At 40.1% G+C, this 15,559-nt stretch overlaps 1 protein-coding gene across 5 annotated transcripts in view; it reads left to right on the top strand.

Annotated features, from left to right (window-relative positions):
* ATP13A5 (ATPase 13A5) overlaps positions 1-15,559 on the top strand; it is a 113,958-nt gene that overhangs the window by 64,597 nt on the left and 33,802 nt on the right. For 4 of the 5 annotated variants that reach the window (XM_043473355.1, XM_043473352.1, XM_043473354.1 and 1 more), the window contains 8 exons: positions 1,482-1,571; positions 2,226-2,382; positions 4,425-4,542; positions 8,226-8,350; positions 9,139-9,299; positions 11,122-11,247; positions 12,372-12,451; positions 14,794-14,836. In XM_043473355.1, the coding sequence (XP_043329290.1) occupies positions 1,482-1,571; positions 2,226-2,382; positions 4,425-4,542; positions 8,226-8,350; positions 9,139-9,299; positions 11,122-11,247; positions 12,372-12,451; positions 14,794-14,836 (900 nt within the window). The remainder of the gene's footprint in view (positions 1-1,481; positions 1,572-2,225; positions 2,383-4,424; positions 4,543-8,225; positions 8,351-9,138; positions 9,300-11,121; positions 11,248-12,371; positions 12,452-14,793; positions 14,837-15,559) is intronic. The other variant, XM_043473353.1, reaches the window with a different exon arrangement.

Below are 15,559 nucleotides of genomic sequence, written 5' to 3' on the forward strand. Positions count from 1 at the left end.
TTCCATCCTGAGTTCCCTCAGGGTTCACCATCCAGATGGCTGTCATGTGATGGCTTGATGGCTGCAACATTCTTTTTTTGCTGATATGGAAGGCAGCATTTTTTATTTGCAATATAAAGGCAAGACAGAAATCACTTTCCTGGATCTTAATAGAGAGGAATCAGTGTAATTATTATAAGCAAGCAGCACCAACGTCCTTACCAGCATCGCTGGTGCTGACGCAGTGAGGAGTTCCACATGGTCATTATTACTCTATATGACTTTGATCCTGGTTCTAACACTGCTCCCCCTTCTCCAAAAGAGGAGGCTTCCTCTCTATGTACAAGTGACATACGAGTTGGGGTCTTATGTGGGGACATAAATCTTTACTATTAGCTCTGTAAGAACTGTTTTTAAGACCAGCTGTATCCACTCCAAACAGAGCATAACACTGCAAGGTTGTTCAGTGAGTTTAAAGCTGAATAAGCCTCTAGTTAAACATCTTTTGGTTATTAAGAAACTTTCACTAAGCATAAGGGGGAGTAAAAATGTTTTTATAGACTCTAAGAATATTAGCAACCATAAGGAATGTCAGAATATTTTTCCAAAGAAATTGAGATTTGGAGAAACAAAGTGATGTCCCCAAGGTTGAGCAAGTAAGTGGTAGAGCAGAGACCAGATGTTGTCTCTTATTTTCTTACTTCTACTACTTATTTTTATCTGACTGCCTTTCCCATATTTTAGCTAAATATTGGTTCTTCAGATGGTATAACTTATAGTGCTGTAACATCCAAAGAATACAAATTATTTTCAAATATGCTTTCTAATTTGCTAGCAGCTAACTTGTAACTCTCTAGCTAACCAGTTAGGCTAGTAGCATAGAAGTAGCCTAAGAAGTAGTTCAAGATTCAATCCTCTGTCATCTGGGAGCTAATGTGCTCAGGTGTAATGGAGAATAGGTCTCCACCCTTGTCAATTTACAAGACATACCTTTTAGGAAGAGCCAGTGGGCTGCAGTTAATGCTTCCTCCATCAATTATTGCTGGCTTCCCAGGTGGCTCAGAGGTAAGAATCTGCCTGCCAAAGCAGGAGATGCAGGAGAAACGGGTCCAATCCCTGGATCAGGAAGATGCCCTGGGAAAGGAAGTGGAAACCCACTCCAGTATTCTTGCCTGGGGAATCTCATGGACAGAGGAGCCTGGGAGGGTCGCAGTCCATAGGGCTTCAAAGAGTCAGACACAACTGAGCGCGCAAACACACACACAATCAGTTACGACTTAAAATGTAATCACAATCATTCTGCTCTTTGACAGTTTACAGTAAGATCCTTAATATGAATCGAAACAACAGAAATTTGATAATGATGGTATTAAAATAATTGGCTTAGAAGAGAAAAAAAATGTAAAAGGGGCTTTGAAAAGATGAAAGTGCTATGCAAACGAGAGGTATTTCTTTCTTATTATTTTTCTGTAAGGAATCTTATGAATGTTTTCATTTGAAAGCAGATAATCGAAGATTGCAATGCAGACTACTGCAAACGTGGAATATCAGATTCAAATGTAATAATAAAGCCAGGACCAAAAGCCAGTCAGGTATAGTTTGCTTCTTTACATTATATAAACCTTTCCCCTTAAAACTGGTGAAATTCCCCTGCCTTTTATATATTTTTATATTCTTATTATTTTGCCTTATCCTAACTGTATCTACAGTTGGTTTGCTCATTCCTTCATTCCTAAATTTGTCCGTTAGCTTATTCAACAAACACTCACAAAATACCTATGTATACTCAAGCCCTGTGCTAGGTGCTAAGAGATAAAGTGATTTCAAAACTAGGCATGTTGTGCTCTGTGCTGAAGGAATACATGGACTGATAGAAAAATCAATACCGGTGCAAACAAATGCAATACAGCGTGCCAAGTGCTGGAATAAAGGCTGAAGAAAGGGCAGCAGGAGTCCAGAGGTGGGAGTGAGCAGTGTTGCTGAGAGAGAAGTACCTCAGAGAAGGTGACCTATGCGCTTGTCCTGGAAGATGATTAGGACTTCTCAGGCAGCCGAGGGAACGGGCTTTGTAGACCAGACAACTTGATGAGGGAACCGCTTTAGATGCAGCTAGAAAAATATCAATGTTGTGACAACATATCACCTCACGTCCCTGGACTCACTGCAGAGTAAAGACTATTTGTTGGTGTACATCTGCTAAATCTTCCTTAATAGCTTCTTAAGCTCCCCTCTCTTTGTGCACTTAGAGTCCTGTGGAAGCCATCATCGTCCTGCGTCAGTTTCCATTTTCCTCCAGCCTGCAGAGGATGTCTGTGGTTGCTCAGCTGGTGGGGGAGGATCAGTTCCATGTCTACATGAAGGGAGCCCCGGAGATGCTGGCTCAGTTCTGCAGACCTGAAACAGGTACTAAGTGGCACTTCCCTCTTTCAGAAGGTGAAAATACTTAAAAACTCAAACAGACAGAGAAAACCAGCCTAAATCAATGAACATGGAGGTGGTTGTTTTCTCGGTAGGTGGAAAGTGGGCCCAGCAGATCTGCTAAGGCAGAGGTGATCATTTCAAAGCAAAGAAACAGAGAGTAAATATCAGACTGTGGTCCTGCCAGAAATGCCCAACCACAACGCAGCATTAGAGAAGGAGATGTGAAACAAGCATCAGGACGAATCAGGAAACTACGCTGGGGTCAGAGGACCAGGGACGGTGAGAATGAGTGTTCAGAAGGAACCAGAGAGACAGGTCTGAACACCAGACTCATTCTGTAAACAGCGATGCTCTATCATCCACCTCCTGGGAGCTGGAACCACTTATGGTGTCTCAGATCAGTGGGAGGAGAATATAAAAACAATAAATCTTTGAGGGAAAAAAAGTGATTAGAGTAAATTAGGTGGTATTAGAGCAAGGTAATTGATAATTTTCACAGCAATTTCGTCTTTCTGGGCCAGATTTTAAGCTGATTTGTATTGTTTCTTCATCTTATAAACATGTACTCTCTAAGCTGCAGTCAAGATTTGTAAGAATATTGTTGCATTCAAATGAGTTCATTTGGATAAAATTGGCCTTTTTTTCTCCTGATTTTCATCTATATTCTCCTTACAATTGCTGATAGCCATCAGCTTGTGCCTAGAATTTTAAGAATTGGCAAATGATTGCTTTTACTTCTTTCTCTACTTGGAGTCATTTTTTTTTAGAATTCTCTCTATTTTTCTGATGTTGATCTTCCTCATAGCTCCCATTAACTCCATCCTTTACAGACTGTTGGTCTATCGTTGGCTGTTATTTTTTTAGGTGTTATTTGCCACTGCTTCTTTGTCTGGTCAGTCTAATTCTTCTTATTGTCCTAACTTCTGATCCTTGACATATGATAATAACATATTCAGTGATTTTTTTTCCTTCTTGTGTTTAAGAAATAGAGAGTTAGCAGCTTCCTTGAAATAGAGCCTCACCTCCAGAATTATTGATATTTTAGAATTACAGAAAGTCTGTGCTGAGTAGGAGCATAGACATCTATAACCTCTTCATTTGAGATGCAGAAGAGAGACTTAAAATGCCCAAGGTCAGGAAGCTAGCTGGCAGCACAGTGGAGACGAGAACCTAACTTACTGCACTTCTTATTATACTATTCTTTTCCCTAATATCTTTATATAACCATGCATACATAAACCATACAAATTTTATAGACATACTAACCTTAGTTATGATTACCACATCAAAATACACAAAGGTTGGCACTGTGTCATCTATTACCTAAATTGGCAAACGTTTCTGCAAAGAGCCAAGTAATAAACATTTTAGGCCTTGCAGGCTACCCCATCTTTGGCTCAACTGCTCAACCCTGCCATTGTAACCTGAAAGCAGCCATAGGTAACAAACAAATGGGCATGGCTGTGTTCCAATAAAACCTTAATTACAAAAACAAGCAATGGGATAGTTTAGCCTGCAGTACCTCATTTCATCTGGGAAGATGGTCCTGAGGCCTGTCTTTACTGAGCTCAGCTAATGTATGTGACACCCAGTTGATGACCAGTACGTCTTTGGCATTTATTTCTGTTAGATTATAAGAATAACATACTGATGAAGTTGTTTGTGGCCTTTAACTGAAGTTATAGTGTTCTATTTAAAAAAAATTTTTTTTATGTGAACCATTTTTAAAGTCTTTGTTGAATTTGTTACAATAATGCTTCTGTTTCATATTTCGATTTTTTGGCTGAGTGGCATACGGGATCTTAGCTCCCGGGCCAGGGATTGAACCCCACCACCTGCCCCAAACATTGAAAGGTGAAGTCTTACCCATTGGACCACCAGGGAAATCCCTGTAGTGTTTCTACTAAAGCATTTTTATGGAGGGAAAGTTAGAACAAATTACAGTGACTGTATCCAGAATTTTGTTTACGGGTTGAGCCACCTTTAGTGGGACCTGCATTTACCTCTCTTTTCTCTCTTGTCAGTGCCCAAGAATTTCCCAAAGGAACTAAGAAATTATACAGTGCAAGGCTTCCGTGTCATTGCTCTTGCCCACAAAGTCTTGAAGATGGAGAAGCTTTCAGAAGTGGAAAGTTTAACCAGGTGGGAAGCTCAGAAATTGGCACTAGGGCAGGCTCTGTGTGCATGAAGAGAGTGAGCCCTGGAGATGAATGGGTGGAAGCCAAATCACCAGGAAACCTCTTAGAGATGGAGAATCACTCATCTAACGCCTTGCTTTAGAGAGGGGCAACTCTAAGCCACATTGGGGAGGACTTGCTCAGGCCACAGGGCTGGCTGGTGATGAAACAAGGATGGCAGTTGAGATCTCCTGACTCTCAGATGTCACTGAGTTATCTCTGCCTGATGACCCATCATCCCACCCAAAACAACCAACCCCCGCTTCAACTTCGGAGCATCATGTGACTGACAGATTAGGGGTCCCCTAGAAAAAAGGGTTTCAGAGAATACAGTTGTCACTTTGAAAGACCTCCAGAAATTTTTAGACTTGATTTCTTTCAGGAATTAGTAGTATACCCCCTCAGAGCTGGAGGAGTGAGTGCAAATTGAGTTCCTTATATGAAATAGAATTCAGTATTCTTCATTACATTCAAGGGGTAAATTGTCCTCTGCAGAGGGTAATCTGCAAATTATTTTTTCTTTCAAAGTTTTGCAGTTCTTAAAGGTTGTTTTTGAATTGTTTATGACAAAAGAGTAAAGAAATACTCTTTTTGGCAAATTGAATAAGAGATCATATACGTTACTCATTTTTTATTTTGTTTTGCTGACAGAGAGGTCCTCACTTAATACAATTTTTTTTTAAATTATCTGCCCATCTGCATGGATGTAGTGTGTTACTATTTACAACCTAAGTCCATCTACTCTAACATAATCAATAATCACATCCCTTCCTTACACTGTGTCTATTTCCCCCAACTATAAAATGTGGATTAGATGATCTCTAACGAGTATTTCAGTCATGACATTTCAATCTTCTAAATAGAATCACAAGCTCATTCTGAAATGTAGGAACGGCACTCTCAGGTTTGGTGTTCAAGATGTTAGCTGTTCTTGAGCAAAACACAATGACTCATAACACAGGGTTTTGTAATTTTTCAAGATACAAATTTTAATAATGAAAGTTAAGGTCATGTGTGAAGACAAGATGTATTTTGCTTGAAGTGGAATATAGCCACTACCCAGATGCTATATATATGTGGATGCAACTGTGATATTCTCATTTAAAAACTACCAGTGAGATAGACATTATTATAAATATAACAAAAAAGAAAATGAGGATAAATGTCCTAGATTTCCAACCATCTCAGGTATTCCCAAAGAATATCAGGAGTCTATTTATCACGCTTCCTAGAATATAGTTATTATTTTCAAACAGGGTAAAAGAATAGGATTTTGATTATTTTTAGAGCCAAATTATATTTAGGAGAGGTTTCCAAATAGGAAAATTAAAAATGTTTAAAAAGGTGGCATCATAATGGGGAAGTAGGAGTTTCTTAGGATGGCTTAGGGAAAAAAAGACAAAATAAAAACAGAAGAAAATTCCTTAACAAGACTCACCCTTTCATGAGTTAAGCCTATTTCTATTGAGCTTGGCTATTATTAGATGTCCCTCAAGGCACTGAGGATTCAGAAGTGAATAAAATCAAATCCTAGCCTTCTCAAGGTTTATATCCTACTTGGGGGAAACAAATAATAAAGTTAATCTATGACATATGGTCAGGCAGTGATAAATGCCCTGAAGGAAAAAATAAAGCAGGTTAAAAGGATTTTTAAAATGACAGGAGGGTGGTATTTTACATGGGGTGATCAGGGAAGTCCTACAAGGAGGTAACATTTCAACTGAGATCTGAGTAAAAGTTAGGGAGTAAGGCATACAGATATCCAGAGCAAAGCACTGCAGACAACAGGAACAGTGGATAATGCAAAGGCCTTGATGCAGGATTTTGCTGGAATGTTGTGTAATCCTGAGAGGCCCAAGTACCTGAAGCAGTGAACAAGGGGAGAGTCATAAAACAGAGATCCAAAATAGAATAAATTGATGAGATTTTGGGATCTTTCTTTCAATTCTAGTTAATAAGAACATTAATCCAATTTTTAATAGAAAGTCCTGAAGCTAAATGAGGGGAATTATAATACTCTCTGAGATCATGAAGGCAGAATTCATATCTTATTATCTGAGTGTTCACCAATGTGCCTAATGAAAGATCTAAAGTAGTGATTTAGTGACTGGACTTTTGAATGGAGAATGTAGCTACTCGCTCTCTACTCCAGAGAGATGTTTCTTCAATGTATTCTTATCCAAGGGTGAATTATTTCTCATTGAGAGATTCAACTCTACTCTTTCTCTTAAAGAAGTTTACTGACCATGTGATCATTTCCCTCCCAAGTCCTACTAACATAATAGAAAAGAAATAGTATCAGAGAAAACTAGAGAAACAATAAGTGTAGATGAGAGATTTCTACAAATTTCTATAAGATGTAAAGTAACTGGAAGAATGGTAGCTGAATCAGCAGGCTAGAAGAAACTGTAGCCTATATCATGCCAGAGAGAGAGAGAGAGATTCCAAGAGGAAAGTTGGTTCACCCTGTAGAACCTGAGAGGATGAGTCTCTGATATGTCAGGTACTGTGGAAAGTGGGGGCTTCCCTAGTAGCTCAGCTGGTAAGGAATCTACCTGCAATGCAGGAGACCCTAGTTCAATTCCTGGGTTGGGAAGATTCCCCTGGAGAAGAGTTAGGCTGCCCACTCCAGTATTCCTGGGCTTCCCTGGTGGCTCAGATGGTAAAGAATCCACCTGAAATGCAGGAGACTTGGGTTCAATCCCTGGGTTGGGAAGATCCCCTGGAGAAGGGAGTGGCAACTCACTCCAGTATTCTTGCCTGGAGAATCCCTATGGACAGAGGAGCCTGGTGGGCTACAGCCCATGGGGTCACAAAGAGTTGGAGACAACTGAACGACTAAGCACAGCACAGCACATGGAAGGTGGCCCTGAACACGGGGGATGCGCTGACAGCAGGCACAGAAATTGGTTCCCTAGGTGTCCCTCTCCTCCGCCTGCAATTCTAACTCCACTCTGGACAGAAAAAGGAACAATAGAGGATCAAGAAAGAGCTCTTGGCCCCCGAATTTACCTTCTAAAAAACACCTGAGATTTATTTTCGAGAAGTCTCACATAACTAATGGAACACAGTTATACTCCAAGCCTCCGATTTCAAATTCTGAAAACTAAACTCTTGACTGATGTCATTCATGTATTTACTGGAGGCAACATATGGAGGCTGAAATAAATGATTCCATATTCAACTATTACTATAATATCTGGTATTCAGTATGTACTTAATAAATGTCTACTAAACTAAAGTGCTTACAAATTTAAAAATATATGCTTACATGTCAGATTATATACTTACAAATTTTAAACTGCTTATATGTTTACAAATTTAAAATATATATGACTAACAAAAAATTTTAAAAACCAACAGAAGAATTGGAAGATAAATACATTGTTTTAAAAGAATAGAGTTGAAAAACATGGAAAGAGCAGATAAAAGAAGTAGAAGTGGTCACATCTGGGAAAGAGAAGGGGGAAGGTGCTGTGAAGACAGGGGCTATAGGTTTTCTTTATTATGAACTTTTGGATTCTTTCTGATTTGTTAAACCTGTGCATGTATGACATTGATAAAACTTAGAAATTTTAAAAAGAAATAAATCCAACTGTTGAGACTATATGTATATGCTTTCATGTTGACTTTCTCCCAAACCCAAAGAGAACATGTGGAGTCAGAGTTAACATTTCTGGGACTTCTCATAATGGAGAATCGCTTGAAAAAGGAAACCAAACCAGTCTTGAAGGAACTGAGTGAGGCCCGCATCAGGACTGTGATGATCACTGGTATGCGTTTCTGGAAGCCTAACAAATTAAATCCATCCTAGGCATAAGCAAAAGACCATGTGAGCTGACTGAGTCCCTGTGGCTGAGGCAGGAGGAACGATGCTTTGCTGTCAAGATTGTTACCCTCTGCTCCACTTACCTGGGAACTTGGGGAGCTCCCCTCAATGACTGTGAGCTTTGGAGGCAAGGACCATGTCTCATTCTCTTTGTCTAAGGCCCTCTGTTCCTACCCAGGGTTTGTTCAGGGCCAACAGGCTCACAGCAGGTATTGAAAGATGAGAATGGGGTTCTCATGAAGAACCCCAGTGAGACCTCTGTGTAAAGGGGTGAGACTGTCCTTTAGGGTGGTGGGGTAGGCATGGTTTGTGATGATTAAATTCAACATGGCTGATCCTAAGTGCTTCTTTTTTTTTTTTAACTTAATTGGACTCCAGATCCCAAGAATAGGTTTATGTTATCAGACCAAGCCTATACCTTCACCAGTGAAAACTGTCAGTCTCCTGAGGATGAGTTGTAAAGCACTTAAACATTTGTTTACTCATTAGTGCATATTTTGGAAATATGTGATGTTCATGGACTTGATGTTAGGATGAAAGGGAGAGATAGACATAGTGTTTGACCACTAGGGACAGACAGGCTTGACGAAGTATTATGAAAAAAATGCAGAAAGTGTTAAATGCCCCCAAAGAGCACCAACAACATAGTGTGGTCACTCAGAGGAGGGAGCGTTCAGTCCTGGATGCTGAGAGGTTTCTACACAAATCAACTCCACTTTCTTTGTCATCTAGGTGACAACCTTCAAACAGCCATTACCGTTGCAAAGAATTCTGAAATGATTCCTCGAGGGAGCCAAGTGATCCTTGTTGAAGCCAATGAACCTGAAGAGTTCGCCCCTGCTTCTGTGACCTGGCAGCTGGTGGAGAACCAGGAGAATGGGCCTGGAAAGAATGTGAGTGAATGCAGAAAGCCCCTCCATGGACCGGGGCCGATGCAATACAGCCCTGACCCTGGGCAGCCCTCTCTGAGCGTTAGAAGTCATCACAGTAATAATTTCTCCCATCTGCCTGGAGTTTTATAGTTTGCAAAGCTCTTAGCATTTGCACTGACACTCCTCAGTCTTGGCTTCACGTAGAAATTACCCAGAAGTGTTTTCAAGCTTCCAAGGCTAAAACTAGAGATTCAATCAGAATCTCTGGACTGGGAATGAGTCCTTTGCCTATTGATTCCAGTGTACAGATGTGGCTGAGACTCACTGATTTACATCCATAGTTCCCCTCCGACCCTCAGTTACCCTACACAGTTGAACAAAGTATTCATTTTACAAATGAGACAACTGAGGCCTAGAGAGCTAAGCTTGCCAAGACTCACACTCGTGAGCTACAGAGCAGGGAATCAAGTTCGGTCTGTTTGAACCCCGCTCCCCTAATTCATGGTCATTTGCATTGTACTGGACCTGTGACCTGACGTGAAGAGACGTCGGGCTTCTCTCGGTAGCAAGTTTCCTGTGCACTTCCCCCAGGATGGCGCTTTCTTGTACAGAGAATGGGCTGCAGCCTGACGTTTCATTACTAAATGGAGTGCCTCTGCCTTTGTGTGAATTCAAAGAGATGGTCCTCAGGGTGATAAATTACAAAAAGCTCCCTTCCTTCAGGCTGACCTGCCCTTCAGATTGTTCAGTTCCGAGTATTTCTTTGTCCAGCATACAAGCTACACAGCTGTATGGAGTGGCCCTGCCCCTCTCCTGTGAAGAGGTGTGTTAACTTGGCTCAAATCCATTGTGCAGGTTGTGAAAGATGACAGCTTCCTCTCTTCTTTCAGTGGATTTCTGGTCCTGATTTCCTTCTAAACTCACTTGCCTCAGCAACTACATATATTGCCTCAACTGCACTGTGTGATGAAACTCAGATCCTCACTAATTTTTTCAAAGTGCCTAACGTTATTCAATAAAAATTAGTTTGCATGTACACATACAGATTTTTAAATAAGGATGGTGTATTTTTAAAAATGTATTTCAATGAGGTATAGTTGATTTAAAGTGTTGTTAGTTTTGATTCAGTTATACATATATATTCTTTTTTCATATTTTTCCATTATAATTTATTACAGGATACAGATTTTCACTAATTTTTAATAAAGAGTCCAGACACTTCCCTGGCGGCCCAGTGGTTAAGACTCTGTGCTCCCAATGCAGGGGACATGGGTTCAATCCCTGGTTGGGGAACTAAGATTCCAACTGCCATGCATAGTGCATCCAAAATAATAATAATAAGGTGCAGGGACACAAGGTGGAAGGGGCTCTGGGCACCTTGAGGGAAGTGTTGGGCAGAGGTCAGGATAGGCCCTGAAGAAGGGATCTACCTATTTTACAGGGAAGAAATCCGGGCATGATTTCTGAATGAATGGTAAGAAATCTTAGGAAACAAAAGGTTGCATGAGGAGAAGGAAGAGAAGGGAAGAATGTTTCCTCTTCTTCCCTGGAGTCACTCATTGGAACCTTGGAATGATTTCTTCAGTAACCTGACATCACATATTGTCTCCCAGACTAGGATCCAGAGCCTCATGTTGCCAAAGTAATCTCTGTTCATTTAATCTAGGGGGAACATTTTGAGTGTCTTCTTTATATGAGTCTAAGTTCTGTGGGCAAATTCTACATTATATATTTGCTGGTCCTCACACTGTTGCATAACATGAATACACTTCCTTCCATAAAATGTAGGAAAACAGCAACGTCCTTAAGAGCCAGGGTAGAAATAATGCCCTTTTGATATTAGGAAACCTACATCAACATTGGAAACAGTTCAGTGCCTGTTGAAGAAAAAGGGAGCTGTTACCATTTTGCAATGAGTGGGAAATCATACCAAGTGATACTGCAGCATTTCAGCAGCTTGCTTCCAAAAGTAAGTACTGGAGAAATGACATGTTTCGTTTTGCTCCTCAAATTAGTGAGATAAAAAAGGGTAAGAGAACAGTGAAGGTGATGACTAGCAAGGTTATCTCAGAATTAGGAAATAAACACCCTCACAGGGGGCACTGTTTCTTTAAGAGGTTTCCCTTCATCACTGCTCTTATATCACTCATCACACATCCACGTGCCCAAGGCCTCCTATTCAGAGCCTGAGGCTAGTGCTGCCCCTCACCCCCCCCCCCCCCCCCCCCCCCCCGTGGCCAATCCAATCCCAGTTTCCCTCTTCCCTACCTCCCCAGCAGAGGGGACCTACAGGTAGTTTCAAACATGCTGCCTGTTTTTGGAATTTGCTTTTCTCTGAAAGCCACTAACTCATGTCAGGCTCAGCTCTATTCCCATTCCTGTCTGGATTTTTAAATTACAGCAGGAGGAAACAAAGGCTTTATGGTTTATTTTCAAAATCATTTGTTATCTTGTCGCTGTGTGTCTATTTTAAAATAGTGCCTTGCAGAGTGGTGCCATTGGTGGGAAGGAAACAAGCGGAGCAGCAGCAACCATCTGTTAGCACTGTCTTGAAAGTCCTGTCACCTTTCCAGTCAAAGACCATAGAGTCTAGACCCCCACGGTGTCTAGAAAGCTGTTAGTGCAGTTCCTCATTAAAGAGATGGGAAAGCTGAGACTCAGAGACATTGTCATTTGCCTAAGGTCTTCACAATCTGGGACAGAGCTGTAATAGAACCTTGATTCTCAACTTTCAATCTATTGCTCCTTCCTCTGCAATTGTGGAGATGGTGCTTATTGAAAAGAACCGTAGTTGCCTAAGCATTTTAATCTTATATACTCCTCTGCTTTTCAGTTACTATTATTCATTAGAGCTTATCCCATCTTGGAAAAATGATCTGGAACAAAGTAATAGTCTTGTGATGGAGAACCAAGAGTGAAAGTTAAATATTAAACTGTTAAATCCCCTTTTGCCCTTTCCTGATATTTGGTCTGATGTTATACCACCCAATGCTATATTAAAATGGTGGCCAGGAGTCATTTTTCAAGACTCTTCTTTTATTTTAAAAGTGTTCTTTGTTCTAATCTTATTGCAATTGTTATTTTTCTCTTTAGATTCTGGTGAATGGAACGATTTTTGCAAGAATGTCCCCTGGGCAGAAATCTAGCCTTGTTGAAGAATTTCAGAAATTAAAGTAGGTTTTAGTGCATGAAAGGAGGGTGTATTTGTTATCAATTGCTGTGTAACAAATTGTCCCCAAAACACAGTGGCTTAGAATAGCACTATTTATTTTTTTCATGTTACTGTGGGTCAGGAATTCAGGTGTGCTTAGCTCAGTCTTCTAGCTCTGGGTCCCTCTCAAGGTGTCATCAGGTGTCGACCAGTCCTGCAGTCATCTCAGCACTTGGTGGGGAAGGATCTGCCACCAGCCTCACCCCAGGTGTCGTTGGCAAGATTCAGTTCCTTGTGGGCAATTAGGCTGAGTCTCAATTGTTCACTCATTGTTGGGCACAAGCCATGCTTGTTTCATTGCCATGAGGTGATTTCATAGGGATGCTCACAGAGTATCAGCTTCAGTGAGAGTTAGCAAGCAAGAGACGTCGGAGAGAGAGAGATATGACTATTTTTTATATCTTCATCTTAGAAATGACATCCTATCCTGTCACTTTACTCCTTTCATTAGAAGCAAATCACTCGGTCGGTCCACACTCAAAGGAAGGCATTAGATAACCTCATGAATTCCAGAAGGTGGGCTATTTTAGAAGTTGTCTGCCCCAAAGAACATTCCTTCTGTGGCTGGTAGGGCTTATCATAAAGGAAGATCCTCCTGCTTGGATACAGAGACTAGAAATGACAGCATTCTGTACAGCTCAGAATGGGGGAAAAAAATTGAGGAAGCATTTGAGTTATCACCTGGAATTATTTGAGTTTGGTCTATTAGAAGATACATAAATGATTTCAGATCTTCCAGGAAAGAGAAGAAATGATATTTTTACTGTTTTTAGGTATAGAGGCAAAAATAAAAAAAGGAAAAAGTTCTTTCTTATCTCCTTCAAAAATACAGACGACCAAGTCACATCAGATTGAAATGGTTCTTCTTGAGACCAGACCTACCTATTACTTGCTAGGAAGGTTATAGCTTCTGGACTCAGATTTCTAGAAAGTTAAGTAAGGAATGAAGAGTAGTAAAACTTTAGATAATTACTGATAAGTAGTAGGTAAACTCAAGAGACTGCTTTTGACGGTTATTTTTTGTTGCCTAAGCATTCTTAGGGATGTTTCCAAAACTGCCTATTAACTCCCATAATGCCTTGAGGCTGGGTTAGTAACCAGTGTCTAAAATGACTATTTTACTTACATGGTCATTATATGATATTGGCTGAAGAAAGTAATTTTGCCCTTCTCAAATACTTGAGAAATTGTTGCCAACTTAAATGCTTACTTTTGAAAAGCTGTATTCCCCTAAAGAAAAATCAATTCAGGACGATATATGCTATCTCAGAATTAGTTATCCTCTCAATTTCCAGATCTTGCTCTTCATTCAGAATTTATTCTTTATTCAGACAACACTAGAAGATGTAAGATTCCTCCTGTCATATAAAGACTAAATATGTACTTTATGCCTGAAGAAAGGAAGCCATTTGCAGCAAATGTATAGTCTTGACACGTACATTAGCACAAACAAATGTTTACCATGTGATTTTCATATATACTTACCAAAGAGCAGATTGAACCTACAAACTTGTTTACATTTGGCCATATTTGACCTATAAAGATGGCCATCTTTGATGTCAGCTAATAATAAGGAAATTCTCTGAGAATTTCATTTTCTCCTATATTGTATTATTTCATGTGTTCTTGGCAAGTTACCGCTGAGCCTTTAATAATATTGCCATTAATCTATACCTCCAATGTATTATATACTTATAATAGAACACAGAGTGTGCCTTGCATCAGAAGCTCCTTTAGTAACAGCTTTAAAATTTACTCTTCTCTTTATGCAGTTGTGCCTGCCCATCACACTGGTATAGATGGGAAGCATGTTATCTTATTTTCACTCCAAGATGCATCTAGAGTATGTATATACATCTCTAGTTGTTATCTGTTAAACCATTTCCCAAATGTTTCTTCTCCTAGTGTCTACATGCTAAACTTTCAGCAGCAGTGAGCAACCAAAACACAGATGGACCAGGTTATGATCTGTGCATTAGGGTGTGAGAGACACTGTGACTATGACAGTACTCAGTTCAGACTTGGCCTTGGTGGGTCTAGTCCACCAGGCCTTCTTCTGAAGTGTGTGATCATCTTTGTGGATGTCCTTGGCAGTGCTGCCATCATTTCCATGTGATTGATTGAAACAATATACCAGAGCTTTATTCCTCTGGGAATATTTCTCTCCAAGTTATTTTCCTTCAGCTTGACTCTACACATGCTCAGGAGACACACACACACACACACACCATGCATGTTAGTTGTGATGGAAATTACTCAAGTGAGGCATTAAGCTATTAATGTTTCTTATCCTTTCCCTCGCAGTTATTATGTAGGCATGTGTGGAGATGGAGCTAATGACTGTGGGGTGAGTAGAAATGACTTCTTCTAATGCAGGGGCTGCATTGATATCCCTCTGGAGGACCCCATGTCCCCTGGGGTCTGACTCTTCACCCTTCTGCCAACAACCACATCACTTAGTCATTTTGATGTTTATATTCACTTCTACCAGGGTATGGGTTGGATGTGGTGAAGAGTAAAGTGAGATGAGTCACTTCAGCTGTTTTCTAGCAACTTTTAGAATAATAAAGACCAAGAAAGGCTACAGAGGCTCCCATATTTCAGACCCAAAAGGGACTTTACGAGACTAGGTGGTTGAAATCTCTTCTGTTATAAATAAGGAAATGAGCCTCAAGGAGGTAAATTCTCTTTTTTTTTTTTCTTTCCTTTTTTTGCCTAAAGTCACACAGCTGGTAAAGGCTTAGTTGAAGGAAAAATTTGAAACTGATGATAAAGGTTTGAATTATGTGTAAATTGTATTTATTCCTGCCAAATTCTCCACCAGGGTTACTTTATACAATGTGGATTTACTCCCAAATTTTCACACTCAGAAAAATCATAAACCAAATGATTTGGTTATTACTTACAATAGCAAACTGAAATTACAAGATTCTTAGCAGATTACTTCTCCGATACAACAGAAGGCAGTGCATGTTTTATAATCTGAGTTTCAAAGATACAGTTGAAATAGTAGCTTACCTTGAAGATTTACATATGTCAGAAAATATTTTGGGAGCCAATTTGTGGGAGA

This window comes from Cervus canadensis, chromosome 7 (assembly GCF_019320065.1).
Source record: "Cervus canadensis isolate Bull #8, Minnesota chromosome 7, ASM1932006v1, whole genome shotgun sequence".
NCBI classification, from domain to species: Eukaryota; Metazoa; Chordata; class Mammalia; order Artiodactyla; family Cervidae; genus Cervus; species Cervus canadensis.